Raw genomic sequence first — 14,821 nt, forward strand, 5'->3', positions numbered from 1 at the left:
GCCTTACAGGACGACACCAAGGCCATCAAGCTGGCCATGACAGACGGCACTCGTTGCGGAGTAAAGTGCAACGGCTCGACGCTCAAGAATGCCATCGTCTACTTCCCGCCAGGCAACTACCGCATCTCCTCGACCATCCCCATGCCGTTTGGCACCCAGGTCATTGGCGATGTACGTCTATCGTCTGATAATTTCTCAGTTCTCTTAGTTCTCTCAGTTCTCTCAGTTCTCTGACAAAGGACGTAACAGGCCAACGACCCGCCCACCCTGGTTGCCACCAAGTCCTTCATCGGGCTCGGCGTGCTCTCGTCCGACGAGTACACGGGAGGCGGCACGGGCGCCGACGGACTCGACCAGGAGTACTATATCAACACGGCCAATTTCTACCGGCAGCTGCGCAACATCCGGATCGACATCACGCAGACGAGGGCCGCGCAGGGGGTCGCCGGTGTGCACTGGCAGGTGGCCCAGGCCACCAGCATGCAAAACGTCGAGATCATCGCCGTGGCAGGCACAACAATGCGCGGCATCTTTGCCGAGAACGGCAGCGGCGGCACCATTTCCGACGTGACGTTCCGCGGAGGCAAATACGGCTTGTACGGCGGCAACCAGCAGTTTACAGCGCAGCGCCTCACCTTTATCGGGTGTGATACCGGCGTGCAGGTGATCTGGGACTGGGGATGGGTGAGTTCTCTGCAATCTCTGCAATCTCTGCAAGTTGTAAGTTGTGTTCAGAACTTCAGCAGCTGACGGTTTACAGATTTGGAAGTCCATCACCATGACCGACGTCGGCGTAGGCTTCCGCCTGCTGCAGGAGACTGAGAACACTAACAAGGCAACATCCAAGCGTCAGGCGTCCGGTGGCGGCCAGGGCAACATCGGCTCGGCCTCCTTCATCGACTCGACTTTCACCAACGTCGGCACCGCCGTGCTCGTCGCCCCGCCCCAGGACAAGGCCGGCTCGGGCAGCACCGGCGTCGTCATCGACAACGTAGCCGTCTCGGGCGTCTCCCAAGTCGTGGCAGACACCGGAGGATCCACCCTCCTGGCCGCCCCGGCGTCGGGTACCGTCCATCACTGGGCCCTCGGCCCCGTCTACCAGGAGGCAGGCCCCGACTACGCCCTGGGCAAGAAGGCGGACAACGGCTTCCGCCGCGTGCCGGGCCTGCTCGACTCCAAGGGCGCCTACTTTGAGCGCGCCAAGCCGCAGTACCAGGACCGGCCCGCGGGGGACTTTGTCCATGTCAAGGACTTTGGCGCCAAGGGGGACGGGACGACAGACGATACCGCGGCGTTGCAGCGGGCGCTGTATGGGAGCCTAGGCCAGATCCTGATCATCGACGCTGGCTCGTATATCCTAACGGGGACTGTTGTCGTGCCTGTCGGGTCCAAGATTGTCGGCGAGACGTGGTCCCAGCTCATGGCGTCGGGCTCTTTCTTCCAGGACGCCGCGGATCCCAAGGTCATGCTGCAGGTCGGGCAGAACGGCGACGTGGGGGACGTCGAGATGCAGGACCTCTTGTTCACCAGCCGCGGTGCTACGCCGGGTTTAGTCCTGGTGCAGTGGAACGTCCGCGGTGCTAGCTCCGGCTCGGCCGGCATGTGGGATTGCCACGCGCGCCTGGGGGGTGCGACGGGCACCCTCCTGACCCCCGCCGAGTGCCCTGCCCTGACCGACGGCTCCGCACAGCCCGGGTGCCATGCCGCCAGTCTTATGATGCACATCACGCCCCTGGCGTCGGCCTACTTCGAGAACGTGTGGCTGTGGGGGTCGGACCACATGATCGACGACCCGGACCTGGACGACGCCAACAACACCATGGTGCAGAACTCGGTCTATGTCGCGCGCGGGTTCCTGATCGAGAGCGTCAGCCCGACGTGGCTCTACGGGACCGCGTCGGAGCACGCGGTCTTGTACCAGTACAACTTCAACAAGGCGCAGAACATCTTCGCGGGCATGATCCAGACCGAGTCGCCCTACTATCAGCCGACGCCGAAGCCGCCGGCGCCGTTTGCCGACGCGGTGGGGGTGTTTGCGAGCGATCCTTCGTATGCCAACTGTACCGCGGACGGCGACGACGAGCTCGGAGGATGCGACGAGGCGTGGGCCGTCGTCGTGCGCGGCTGCGCCAACGTCATGGTCGCCGGCGCCGGCCTGTACAGCTGGTTCTCCACGTACTCGCAGGACTGCATCGACCAGCACGCCTGCCAAAAGGTGCTAATGCTGCTGGAGGACAACCACGCCGGCGTGCGCTTCCAGCAGCTCATCACCATCGGCTCCAAGTACATGGCCGTCATGAACGGCAAGGCCATCTCGGCCATCGACTATCTCAATGTTGACACGCATCCCAAGTGGTCGCAGGTGTCCGTCATGGACGTCGCGTCGGACGGCCTGCTGGCCGAGATGTTCTACGTCGACCCCAAGATCTGGGACATGGACCAGCCGGCATTCACCTGCGTGCCCCCCTGTCGCGTCGTCATCCCCCCGTGGACAGGCGCCACCCGGACCGTCAACTACCCTCTCGTCACCATCTCCGACGGCACCTTTTCGACCACCATCACGCGGCCCCCCCTGACCATGACCAACATGCTCTTCGAACCCGTCACCTACACGGTCCCGGCGGACGGCGGAAACCAGAAGAAGAAGAAGCGCGAAGGCGAATCCACCTCCGTCTTCTGGCCCAAGCCCGCCAAGCTCGCACACTGGCCCGCCGTGACCTACACCAACAACGACGGCAACGTCCTCGCCGCCACTCCCACAGTCCCCTTCCCGGACCCCCCGACCACCATCGGCCCCAGCGCCCCCGCCCCGACCGCAGGCGGCAGCTGGCCCAAGCGGGAAATCACCCTCCACGTCGGCGACCTGGACGACCCCACGCTGGAGAACGATTTCTGGAACGAGTGCGCCTACATCAACGGGAGTTACGACTGCCCGTCCTGGCTCGACCCCTATGTGTATGGCGATACCAAGGGGGGGCCGCCCGCGACGGGGGACAGCGGCGACGTCCCGGACAACGATGACGACACCGACGAGGACTACGGCGACCTCGACACCGTCTGCCCGCGGGAGTGCGACGGGAGCCATAAACAGTATGTCAACCCGTTCCCGCTGTGCCCGCGCGACGATCCCACTACTTCTTCCACTTCTTCCACCTCCTCCGCAACGCCTACCCCGACCCTGGCGGTGGGCGATCCCATGACCAACACGCGCGACTGCTACAACAGCGGCCAAAAAGCAGTCAACGACCAGATGGCCAACACGGCCCGTAGCTTCTGCCGGGAGATGGGCAACGAAGGGACCGAGCTGCGGGCCGAGAAAGGCAGCGGCGGGGTGATGGCGTATACGAGAAACTACGAGCTGGGCGGCAGTGGGTGGCATATCCATATCGTGGGCGAGTTCTTCATCAAGGAGGGGTGCCGGTTTGTGGTCGACCAGGATCAGTGCTTGCGCTATTTCAAGGTCATCATCGACAGCTGTAACTGCGACGGGGCGGATGGAAAGCAGGGAGGGGTCATGGAGAACAACTGTTATAAGCTGAGGTTGGATCCGAACACCTTTTCTTAGGTAGGTGAGCCTGGTGAGGAGGAGAATCCGACAAGGGGCGGGGTGTGTGGGTTGGATAAATAGTCCTATGTTCCCAGTATAATGAGTAAGTAACGGCAATATTGTTGGCTTGTTGGTTCATTTTTGTACGTACAGAGTTCTTCCGTAATTTCCGGCGACATCCAGGGCTGTCTGTCCACTCAAGTCAGACCGAGTGACGGGTCCAGATGACGGCGCGGGGGGTCGCACAACATTGCCAGTCCCGCTGCCAGTCCCGCTGCCAATCCCGCTGCCAATCCCGCTGCCAATCCCGCTGCTAATAACCGAGAAAGCTAAAGAAAAGAGGGTATCAAAAAGCAAAGTTGAAGGAGTCAGAGATGAGGCCAATTATCTCCGAGCCAGCAACTACCCCCACCTCGCTCTTTCCCGATCGAAAGGAAAGTGGTGTGATGGGGAGCCTAGAAGGCAGGAACGCGGCCCCCCATCCAAGCTTCAAAATGCGGGGTGATTTGTCCTGCAACAGCTTGTAATCGCCGCGGCTTAGGAAACACATTAGAAAGAAATAATAAACAAATTTTTGGGGGAACCACTTGACAACACTCTATCTAGACTCGGTCATGTGTTCAAACGGGCCCTTTTCCGGTGTCGCTGGTTTGTCGTCGTCTGTGGGCCGCGACTTACACCTTTTTGTTACCAGGACCTGCCGTTTTGGGAAAGCTGCGTTGGTCGCTTGTGTGGGCCTGTCGGGTCCTTGATAACGTTAACCCACCCACAACCATATCACTGCCCGAGATCAAAGTGAAGAATGATAGGTACGAAGAGGAATCGGTTTCTAAGGTCCATCGTCTGTGCTAAAAAAAATGCGAGTCTGGACCACTCTGACAGCTGGTGTTTTTCCCGAGACACTTACTCACCAGCTCTAGTATGCTCCACTGGCAAGGGAGCCCCAACTACTAAACTCGGCATCAGTTTGGGTGGGAAAATATGGAGTTGATCTTGGTAGTGACTCTCTTAAGGGCGGGAAAGTTTTAGACAAATTATAGGATAAAGACTTATTATATACAACAGACTTGTCCTTAACGTAAACGTATGTCACGGGAGTAAGTGCAACTAACCACTCTGTAACATCCCCGAAAGAGGAGCCATGGTTCGGACTATCTAGCCAAACCAGGAGTTGACACTGTCACAACTACGCCAACAATTATCTCGCAAATTTACGATCCCCCTGATCTCTTCCTATTCACAAAAAGTAATCAATAACCACATAACAATTGAACATTAAAAAGCTCACAGCCAAGCCCCATCCCCATCCGGAGGGATAGACGTTGGCAGTTACGAAAATCTTCTGGTGAAGATTTTTCTTCGCTGACCTGGGGATCGAACCCAGAGCCATTTCGATTTACGACGGAAATTGGCGGGGGAAGACCAGCGCCCCTCCCAACACCACTACGCCAAACACCGCGCTGTTTGGCGAATTGGGAGGAGATGGTGGCAGGAGCAGCGAGACGGGGACTTATATACTCGGAACGGAGGGAAGGTACGGTGAGTGGGGCTTTTTGGTGTGTGTGCCTCGGGCAGGCAGGGGGGGTTGAGAGCGGGGAGTTGTTGAAACCTTGAAGGTACCATATATCGAGCTATCATTGTGTGATCATACATATGGCCCCCCTGCGTGGACTCAGATTTATCAAACGGTGGTGAACACTTGAGGACGGTGAATTGTAGCGAAGGCAGTACAATATCGAGGATGGGTCATGGTCCATGCGAAGGGAAGTGACTATGGGAGGATATTATTTTCTTGGTTTTATGTCTGTACGGCTCTTAACTTGATACAAGAGGTTCAAATTGCCCTCCCTTCCTCGCTTGCCTTCCATACCTCGCATGGAGAAGCCGGCATGGTGCTATTTACACCATGCACGCTATGTATGCACTATACAGCAACCATAGGGTATTTCCAGACCCTGAATCCAACCCGCCCCATTCCTATCTAGGCCCAAAGAAACAAAACGATGCAGGACCAGTCCCGTGCGTTCCCAGTATCGGGAGTGTGTTGTGAGTTCCCAATCATGGTATCATTATCCAAAACCCCGAAAAGGAACAGAAGAACACCCAAGACGCCGCTCGGTGACCGACTACCCTCGAGCAAGTAGACGGACATAGAAGACACGTACAATAGTACAGGATACTAATATAGGACTGAGGCGTGCACTCAGACATCTCAGGCCTGTCGCTGGGCTTTTTGATCGGTCTCGTCGCTTCGAACCTTCTTTCTTCTTCGAACTCGTGGCGTCTGCGCTGGTCTAGTGACCGCCCTCGGCCACCTTAGCGGTGGGAAGCTCCTTGAGCGCCTCGCCAATCGACTGGATAGCGCCCCGGAGCTCTTCCTCGGTGATGACCAGGGGCGGAGCGAAGCGAATGATGTTACCATGCGTAGGTTTCGCCTGAGGCAAAGTCAGTATTTGATTTCCTAGGAGTCGCGGAGCGCAAGGGAAAATATGTGAGACTTACAAGCACGCCCTTATCCTTCAGCAGCAGGCACAATTCCCAAGCGGTGCGGCCCTCCGTTTTGCTCTCGTCAATGACAATGGCGTTGAGGAGGCCCTTGCCGCGCACGGTACGGACAATGGGTGAGTTGAATGCGGCAATCCCCTCGCGGAAGATTTGACCAAGGCGCTCGGCGCGCTCAACAAGCTTTTCCTCCTCGACAAGCTCGAGGGCGCGGATAGAAACGGCGCAGCCAAGGGGGTTGCCGCCGTATGTCGAACCGTGGGTGCCCGGCTCGATAACGTCCATGACCGCGCGGTCGGCCAGCACACAACTGACGGGGTACATGCCGCCGGAGATGGCCTTGCCGAGGGTCACCATGTCGGGCTTGATGCCGGCCCACTCGGAGCACAGCATACGGCCGGTGCGGGCGATACCGGTCTGGATCTCGTCGCAGATGAGTAGCACGTTGTGACGGCGGCAGAGGGCCTGGGCGCGCGTCAGGTAGTCGTCGTCGGGGACCATGACGCCGGCCTCGCCCTGGATGGGCTCGACAATGAAGGCGGCGGTTTCGGGGCCGTGGGCCTCCAAAACTGCTTCGAGATCGGGGATGTTGTTGTAGCGGATGGGGGCACCGGTGGAGGGGTTAATGGCGCCAGTGTTGGGGAGGTAGGGCCCGTAGTTGTCGCGGGACTCAGGGTCGACAGAGAGAGAGACTGCGGTCATCTAGACGCCCAATAAGTTAGCCATCACCCGTTTGTCTTATTCCTGGGCGGCTGTGGGGAAATTGCCTACCGTCCGGCCGTGGAAGTTGTCCGAGGCACTAAAGATTAGAGCCTTGCCCGGGGCAACGCCCTTCACCTTGTATGCCCACTTGCGAGCGACCTTGATGGCGGTTTCGACAGCCTCGGCACCCGTGTTCATAGGTAGCACCATGTCGAAGCCGAACACCTTGCGGACCTTTTCGGCCCATACCGGGAAGACATCGTTGTGGAAAGCGCGCGAACTGAGCGTGAGGCGGCCGGCCTGCTCGGTCAAGGCCTTGACCAGTTCCGGGTGGCAGTGCCCCTGGTTGACGGCGCTATATGCGGAGAGGAAGTCGAGGTAGTGCTTGCCCTCGGGATCCCACACGTGGACGCCCTGGGCGCGAGCAAACACCACGGGGAGCGGGTGGTAGTTGTGGGCAGCAAACTCGTTCTCGGCGGTAATGGCGGTTTTGGTCGAAGTCGCGTGATAGCGGCCCTTGGAAGGCTGGGTGCCATTGCCATTGGCATGGGAGGCGTCCTGGTCTGCGTGGGGCGCCATGATGTCGCTTGTGGTTGTGATATTATGGGGCTGCGGTGTTGCTATGGTTTTGGTATCTCTAATGTGCTTCAATGTACCTTTTTATTTTGTTAGAATTTGTTCGCTGTGTTACCGAGTCTTAAAATGGGAGGCTTGGAAAACCGTTATGGTGGGTGGCAAGCGGGACGGGATGACGACAGAGGTGAGTTGGAACACCAACCTGGAACGTATAGGGTGGGCAGGGAATGTAATCAAGTACCCCACGACCCGCTCAGTCCGAGAGATAAAGAAGGCTTGTTGGGGGATCCGATCGGGTGGGTGTGCCAATCATTCAGGCCGATCCGGGGTAATATCGAGAGGCTAGGACGAATTCAGAAAACTGAGAGAATGTATCGGGCACCTTGCGGGATACGTTTAAGGCGGGCTTGGTATGAAAAAAGTGTTTCGTCTGAAGTAGTGATCTTTTCTGTCCTGTCTTGATATGTGAAAGAAAAAAGGGAGAAGCAAGTCAGACAGAAGGACAGGAGCAAGCCAACGCTTGTAACCGGCCCTTTTTGTAAGCGAAGCTGGCAGAACATGACAAACTCATTGCTCCAGGATTCGGTCTCCCAATGCAGCCGGAAAAGGTTTGCTTTGTGGGTTGCGTGAAACGCCACTATACTCCTAAGTGCAAGTGGAAGCGGCGTTGCGGGCGACATGACGGCAACAACCCCTCACGTGGGCCCACGGAATCCCTGGAGAGACCGCCAACATCCCTGTGTGCCGACGCAGAGCGGCCCTGGCGGTCCGCTTCTGGGGGTGTCGCCCGCCAGTGCCGTGCCCAGGAATCCCGAGGCCCCGGCCCTTGTGTGAGGAGGCTCGGGAACAAGCGCGGGCACTTGCGCACTCTTGTCGGGAAGCTCGCTTTTACCGTTGGATTTTCATGCCAACGGAGCCGACAACAGGTGGAAAGACAAGAGCAATGGAACCTAGCCAGACTCGGCGCCTCCAAAGCGGGCAAATGTCTTCGAATGAGCCAATCACGCTCAGAACCGGTCCGTGGTTGCATGCGAAGAAGGAGCGTGGCCGGAGCGGAGAGTTGGCGGTGGGGCCTTCGGTGCCGGTGGTGCAGGGGCCACGGCGCCGACTGGCCAACCGCAATCAGGTGATAGGGCAGCAGCGTGGTAAGGCCAGAAACAGCCAATCATAACTAGCAGTTTCAGCAGGGGACCCGCCAAGTCAGCACAATGAGCCAAGGCCTGCCACCTGTCTGCAGCTCTGGACACTGGCAACAAGCCAATGCAAGCCCTTCTCTCACTTTACGTACTGCAATCTCATCTTCCTTTCCAACCTTGATTTCCTCACTCCCGCCGCGCATTACACAGCACATTACTGCCCACTTGCGCCATGGAATCCCCGCCGGATGCCAAGGGCCTGCGGCAGCGGCAGCGGCACGGGGCGGGTTCCATCGGGGCATCCCATGAGGCAGAGGAAACATCGACAGACTCGCCGAAAGGAGATGTCCCCAAAGGTCCAGGGAGAAAAGGGACTTCGCAACCTGTGGCGCTTCACGCGGAAGTCGCGGCTGCCCAGGTTAGCGATGTCCTCAGTCTGCTACTCTTCTTTCGCTTCATCAACGCGCTCTGTGTGCGCACTTTCTTCCAGCCCGATGAATATTTCCAAGCTCTGGAGCCCGCATGGAACATCGCCTTTGGGGAGCAGAGCGGCGCCTGGATGACCTGGGTAACTAAACACCCCCTTTGTTTCCTCTCCCGCCTCCTTCTTGCGCCTCCATCTCCCGGACGTATATATCTATCTCCTCGTAGTACAATTGTCTGACCTGCCTTGCCTGTGTTTGCCTATGTGCTCCCGCTCCAGGAATGGCAACACCAACTCAGGTCATCGCTACACCCGGCCATTTTTGGCTTGGCATACAAAGCTGCCGAAGATCTTATGGGCGCGCTCCACCTGTTCCCGCCGTTCAAGGCCGTCATGCTCGTCGCCCTACCCGGCGCCCTGCAGTCTGTATTCGCCACCCTGGGTGACTTTTACACATGGAAGCTGGCCATGGACATTTATGGCAGGGAGAGTAACTTTCCGTGGGTTGCGGTGCGTTTCTTCTCTTTTGCATCCTCTGCTAGCGACTCCGGCCACACTTGGTGTTGGCGATGGTGATGTGATGACTGCGTGCGGCCCAACGACTCAACGCTGACCGTCAACCGCCCTTAGCTCTGGATGACCGCTCTCAACCCCTGGCAGTGGTACTGCTCGACGAGGACGTTTTCCAACTCCCTAGAAACGACTCTGACCATAGCAGCGCTGTCTTACTGGCCATGGGGAATTCTCAATGATGCCAAGGGGAAACAACAGTTGCCATTGCAGGCTAACATGGGAGTGATGAGGTTCGCCGGCCCGGCCCTGTGTCCTGTGATAACTATCAGCCAGATTAACCTGTTGACAGTCTTCGAATCTCTCTCATCCTGGCTGCTGTTGCCGTCTTGCTGCGCCCAACAAATCTGCTCATCTGGCTCGTTGTCCTGGCTGCGTCCGTCATCCGTCTAACGGCCACGAAAGGCACGACGTTTCAGTCACAGGCTCTACTGGTACTTTTACGCGAGATTGCCGTCTGCGGCACCGCAGTGCTAGCCATATCCCTCGTCTCCGACCGCTTGTATTTCGGCTTCTGGACCTTCCCGCCATACAACTGGCTCTACTTCAACCTCTCACAGTCGCTCGCCGTGTTCTACGGCCACATGCCCTGGCATTACTACCTCGTCCAAGGCGTGCCCCTGCTTACCACGACATTCCTCCCCTTTGTCCTCGTCGGGTTACGCAAGACATCCGCCGCCTGGTCTTCCCAGGGTTCTGGCGGTTTACAGACTCGCACTCTCGGGACACTAAATCTCTGCGTTCTAGCCATGATTGCCGCGCTTACCATCATCTCACATAAGGAGGTCCGCTTCATCTACCCGCTCCTCCCAATCTTGCACATTCTTGCGGCGCCCTACATCACCGCCTTCTTCACACAGCCCTCTACCACTCCGGCGCCGGCCTCAAAGCCATCATCACCGACATCCTCTCAGCCCGAAAAGCCCATCACACTCCGTCATAAATGGACGCTAATCAATCTCCTGTCCGTCAATATCCTCCTCGCCAGCTACCTCACTCTCTTCCACCAGCCCGCGCCACTATCCGTACTCACCTTCCTACGCACCGAGTTCGAGCGCCTCCACCCCGATGCCCTTAGCTTCGATGAACGCGTCACGCACTATCACCACAACCCGATCTCACCCACCACCGTCCTAGACATCCCCAACAACAATACCATCACCGACCAAAAAGAACTCTTCGCGCTCTTCCTCACCCCCTGCCATACCACCCCCTGGCGTTCCCACCTCGTCTACCCAGCCCTACGCGCCCGTGCCCTGACCTGCGAACCGCCACTGCACACGGCCCCCGGCACGACCGCCCGCGCGACCTACCTCGACGAGGCCGACCGGTTTTATCTCCCCGCCACCGACTCTGCCACTGGAGGTACCGAGAACACTGGCGATGGCGATAGTGATGCGGTAGCGGCCCCCTATGGCGTCCACTTCCTCGCTGAGGAGATGTGGCCGCTTCTTTCGGCCGTTGATGAAAATGCAGCAGCAGATGCCTCGCATCTCGACAAACAAAAGCCTCCCCGCAGAGCGGGCGAAATCCCACGGTACATCATCGGCTTCGAGGGTATCGAGCCGGTACTACAGACCTTTTTCGGCAGCGACATCATCACCCATGATGACAACCAATCTAGGGTCACCCCGGCTACCGCAGCCGTAGCCGCAGCCGCACCGGGCCGTGGCATGGGTGTTCGTCTCACACGTGTCTGGTCGGCGTGGAATGGGGCGTTTAACGAGGACTGGAGGAGGCGGGGGAGATTGGTGGTTTGGGAGACGGGCGTGCACGGATAGCGTTTGGCAGGGTGATGAAGTCAGTTAGTTGTGAGGGGGGGAAGGGGAAAATAATTAGGGGGGAGAAGGAAAAGAAGGTGGACTGCTGTTCTATTTCCACATCTTTTATTAGTTACTTGTCGGGCAAGCAAAAAAGAAGAAGGAAAAAAAAAAAAGACCGGAAAAATAAAAGAAATTCATCCAAAAAGCTCACCACCGAACCCTATCCCCATCCGGAGGGATAGCGGTCGGTTGTTACGAAAAGCCCACCGGGGGGGCTTTTTCTCCGCTGGCCCCGGGAATCGAACCCGGAGCCATTTCGATTTACGACGGAATTGGCGTGGTGCTCCTCTCAATGCCGCTGCGCCAAACACGCTGTTTAGCGAATTGGGAGGAGCTGGTGACCGTTTTCCTGCGGGATCTAATATATATAGTGTGGGAGGGAAGGAGCGTGGTTTTGGTGATATTTTGGGTGGCCCACTGCAAATTGGGGTTGTAATGATGGATGCTCGGAGGTAACATATCATGGACCGAGTCTAGAATAATCATGTATGTATGTACATACGTATGGACTGTACAATAGAAGACGCCAGTTTCGTGTTACTTGCACTTCACTCGCAACTCAACGCCCTCAGCCATGTTTGGATACATCACCAAGTTCCTACAAGGTAAAGTTTTGGGTATTTGTTCGCCTGGCTGTCCAGGGAAGTAAAGCCAACGCCTAATTTTCCCACTCTCCCTCTCCTAATCATGACGGCGAGGAGGAAGGCCGAAGAGGGGGGGGGAAGAGAAACGCCCACCCAAATATTCACTCATAACATCGTCCATAATACCCCACGCACTTTGCGTCATTCTCCCGTCCCGATTACAAAACAACCCACCCGCCCCTCTATCTGTAACTCGAAGCACTAGATATCGTGGGAACTTAACTACGCGCCTGCTTGCTTTACGACCGAGCCTCCTCTAGCTCCAACTCCAGCTGTCGGATCCGCTCGCTCTGGTCCTGCGAACCGGCCCCAACCCTCTTCTTGAGGCTCTCAACCTCTGCAGCCAGGCGGTTGATCACCTGGGTCTGGCCGGCAATGACCTCACTTTGTGCGTCAAAGGCCTGGGCCTGCTTCTCGAGGAGTTGTTTAATCTCGCCCAGCGACGCCTCCACCGCGGGGTTCGATGGCGAAGCGGACGTTGTGGAAGAGGCTGCGGGAGCAGCGCGGGAAATCGGAGCGGCCGCGGCCGCTTGCTGTGGCTTGACCGGCGATACGGGTTTCGCTTGAGCTGGCGCAGCCGCTGGGACGGAGGACCGGGTTGGAATGGTGGCGCGGGGTGTGGGGCGCGAAATCTCGTCAAAGCTAGACGCCTCGGCGTCATCGTTCACCTCATCTTCCTCATTATCCTGGAACTTGTTGGCCGCAGCCGACATGGACGCCTTTTGATCGGCCGGCGTGGCCGAGGCACGGACGGGGGCTGGCGCAGGGGTCGGCTCGGGCTTCTTCGCGACTGGTGCCGGCGCCGGAGCAGGAGCAGTCACGGCCGCGGGCGGCTTGTAGTCGGCAGGCACCTCGACCGGCGCGTTGCCATCGTAGATGCTTTCCAAATCGATCTTGGGCGGGATGCCCGTCTTGCCGTCGAACCACTCTTTGGCAGACACAGCAGCCTTGAGCCCGGTAGCTGGGGGGAAGATGTCGGACTGGAAGGTCTCGGCGCGGCGGGGGACGGTAAATGAGATGGGCTCAATGTAGGTGTCGTTGACGGTCTTGTACGCGCGCATGACCTCGTTCTCGTGGACGTTGATACCCCTACGCGGCACGAAGGCGATTCCGCGCTGGGGATCGGCTGATTTGTATTCGGACAGGAACTCGAACTTGTCGTTCTCGTACTCGAAGTAGCGGATGTTGCCGTCGCCTTTGCCACCAAGGTAAAGGCAGTTCGATCCCTCGTCTGTAATGCACACTGGGTAAGAAAACTATTTCGTGGAAAGGGGGGCAAGGCGAGGGCTTACCCCAAAACGGCATGCAGACACCCGAGATAGAGTCCAGCGACGTGAAACCGCCGATGGGATCTTTGCGACCGGGCTCCCAAAGACCGATCTGACGCTCACTCATCCTGGAAAACCCAGTGGTAACGATACGGTTGTGCTCGCCCATCCACACGGCGCGGCTAGTCTTGGCGCCCTCATGGCCGCCGTATTCGTGCACTGGAGCCTCCTGGCGCACATCCCAAACCCGAAGTTTCTTGTCTCTTGAGGTGGTCACCAGCATCGCACCGTTAGCGCTCCACGACAGACTCTGGACCACGTCGGAGTGCTTGAGAGTGTGCCCCGCCTGGCCTGTGGTGATATCCCATAGCTTGATGGTATAATCGCCGGACGAGGAAGCGAGGACGTTTTCGGCGGCGGGGTTGAAGAGGACATGGCCAACCTTTCTGGAGGGTAGTCAGTAACCTGTCGTTGCTCTAGCGCAGAACATCGGCATGGTATGTTTGATATGTACACACCTCGAATGGCCGGTCAGCTTGCTCACAGGGGCCACATCGGTGATCTCCTCAGCGTCAGTGTAGAGGCTGAAGCCCTGTGGCACCTCCCAGATGAAGACCTTGCCGTCGTCGGAGGCCGAGGCGATGATACGGTCGTTGTGAGGGCTCCTGTAAGATCAACGATTGATTAACTCTGTGTCTGATCCAGAGCTGTCAGGGTGCCGGTAGAAGCAACGCACCAGTCGGTATCCAGCACCGCAGCGGTGTGGCCACGGAAGAGGGGTATTTGGTCGGGCAGCTTTCCACGTTCATTGAGGGGGATGACGGCGAAAGCGCCGCCGCCGCTAGACTCCCAATTGACGGAAAGATATTCGGGGTTGGCCTAGTCCAGCAGTAGCCCAATGGTCAGCAGCCAGGCTCGTTGCTAGGAAATGGGAACAAGACGCCTACCTTTACCAAGTTGGTATCCCAAGCATTGCGGCTGACGCGGAGGTTATCGTAGCAAAACTCCTTCTTGGTGGACTTTCCAAAGATGTGTCCTGGTCGGGGTCGGCCGGTTAGCAGTCGGGTGCGGTATGATTCGAGGTGGCTACCTCGTAGGTAGCGACCGAAGGAGGCACGCGAGTGGGAGAGAGCTCAGGAGGGACGCCTACGATATTTCGACGCGCGAACGAATCGGCCGGCCATTGGATCGAGCAGGAGGGAAATTAAAAGAGAAAAAACAGTGAGCAAAGAGGAAGCGGCCGGTGGGTAGAGCCAAAAAGCGATGACTTGACGGACAAGGCGTCAAGATCGAGAGACTGCAAGCAGTTGGAGGTTAGGAGCTGGAGAGGTTTGGAAATAACTTGGGGAACTTGACACCCAAAACCGCCCGCAGCGGAGAGCATGAATGAAAGGATGCCCCCCATTTTAGAAGTGGGCGGCTTGGCGAAACCATTCCCAATTTTGCCTAGTGTCTACCTCGTTCACCCCCTGTCCCTGATCATGATTGGGGATGTTGCCTGGGCTGAGCTGCCCCTCCATCGACAAGAGCTTCCGCCGGGCAACCAGCCCAGCGACATTCTTTCGTTCACGCCTGAGGCCCCAGTTGCTCTGCAAGAACTTGGATTGTTATTGAAATAAAGTGTAAAAT

At 57.8% G+C, this 14,821-nt stretch overlaps 4 protein-coding genes across 4 annotated transcripts in view; 2 read left to right on the plus strand and 2 right to left on the minus strand.

Annotated features, from left to right (window-relative positions):
* The window catches only part of C8A04DRAFT_9858 (pectate lyase superfamily protein-domain-containing protein), a gene marked incomplete at both ends in the record, with an annotated part of 5,500 nt that extends 1,935 nt beyond the window's left edge, over positions 1-3,565 (plus strand). The window contains 3 exons of the mRNA XM_062785657.1: positions 10-171; positions 250-684; positions 761-3,565. Coding sequence (XP_062639766.1) covers positions 10-171; positions 250-684; positions 761-3,565 — 3,402 coding nt within the window. The remainder of the gene's footprint in view (positions 1-9; positions 172-249; positions 685-760) is intronic.
* Positions 3,566-5,841: 2,276 nt separating this feature from the next.
* Positions 5,842-7,330, minus strand: C8A04DRAFT_9906 (pyridoxal phosphate-dependent transferase; the record flags this gene model as incomplete). Its single annotated transcript, XM_062785678.1, has 3 exons — positions 5,842-5,982; positions 6,050-6,751; positions 6,821-7,330. The coding sequence occupies 3 exons, from the start codon at positions 7,328-7,330 to the stop codon at positions 5,842-5,844; spliced, it is 1,353 nt and encodes a 450-aa protein (XP_062639767.1).
* A 1,365-nt stretch (positions 7,331-8,695) lies between these two features.
* On the plus strand, positions 8,696-11,238 carry C8A04DRAFT_35097 (uncharacterized protein; the record flags this gene model as incomplete). Its single annotated transcript, XM_062783040.1, has 7 exons — positions 8,696-9,031; positions 9,167-9,397; positions 9,518-9,690; positions 9,750-10,822; positions 10,862-10,917; positions 10,966-11,044; positions 11,114-11,238. 7 exons carry the CDS (start codon positions 8,696-8,698, stop codon positions 11,236-11,238), a joined length of 2,073 nt encoding a protein of 690 aa, XP_062639768.1.
* A 925-nt stretch (positions 11,239-12,163) lies between these two features.
* C8A04DRAFT_25908 (uncharacterized protein) lies at positions 12,164-14,376 on the minus strand (the record flags this gene model as incomplete). The annotated part of the gene is made up of 6 exons (XM_062779742.1): positions 12,164-13,155; positions 13,217-13,638; positions 13,711-13,857; positions 13,929-14,071; positions 14,140-14,228; positions 14,343-14,376. The coding sequence occupies 6 exons, from the start codon at positions 14,374-14,376 to the stop codon at positions 12,164-12,166; spliced, it is 1,827 nt and encodes a 608-aa protein (XP_062639769.1).
* Between the last annotated feature and the right edge of the window lie 445 nt (positions 14,377-14,821).

The sequence above is a fragment of the Dichotomopilus funicola genome (genome assembly GCF_033296635.1).
Source record: "Dichotomopilus funicola strain CBS 141.50 unplaced genomic scaffold C8A04scaffold_9, whole genome shotgun sequence".
In the NCBI taxonomy this organism is placed as follows: domain Eukaryota; kingdom Fungi; phylum Ascomycota; class Sordariomycetes; order Sordariales; family Chaetomiaceae; genus Dichotomopilus; species Dichotomopilus funicola.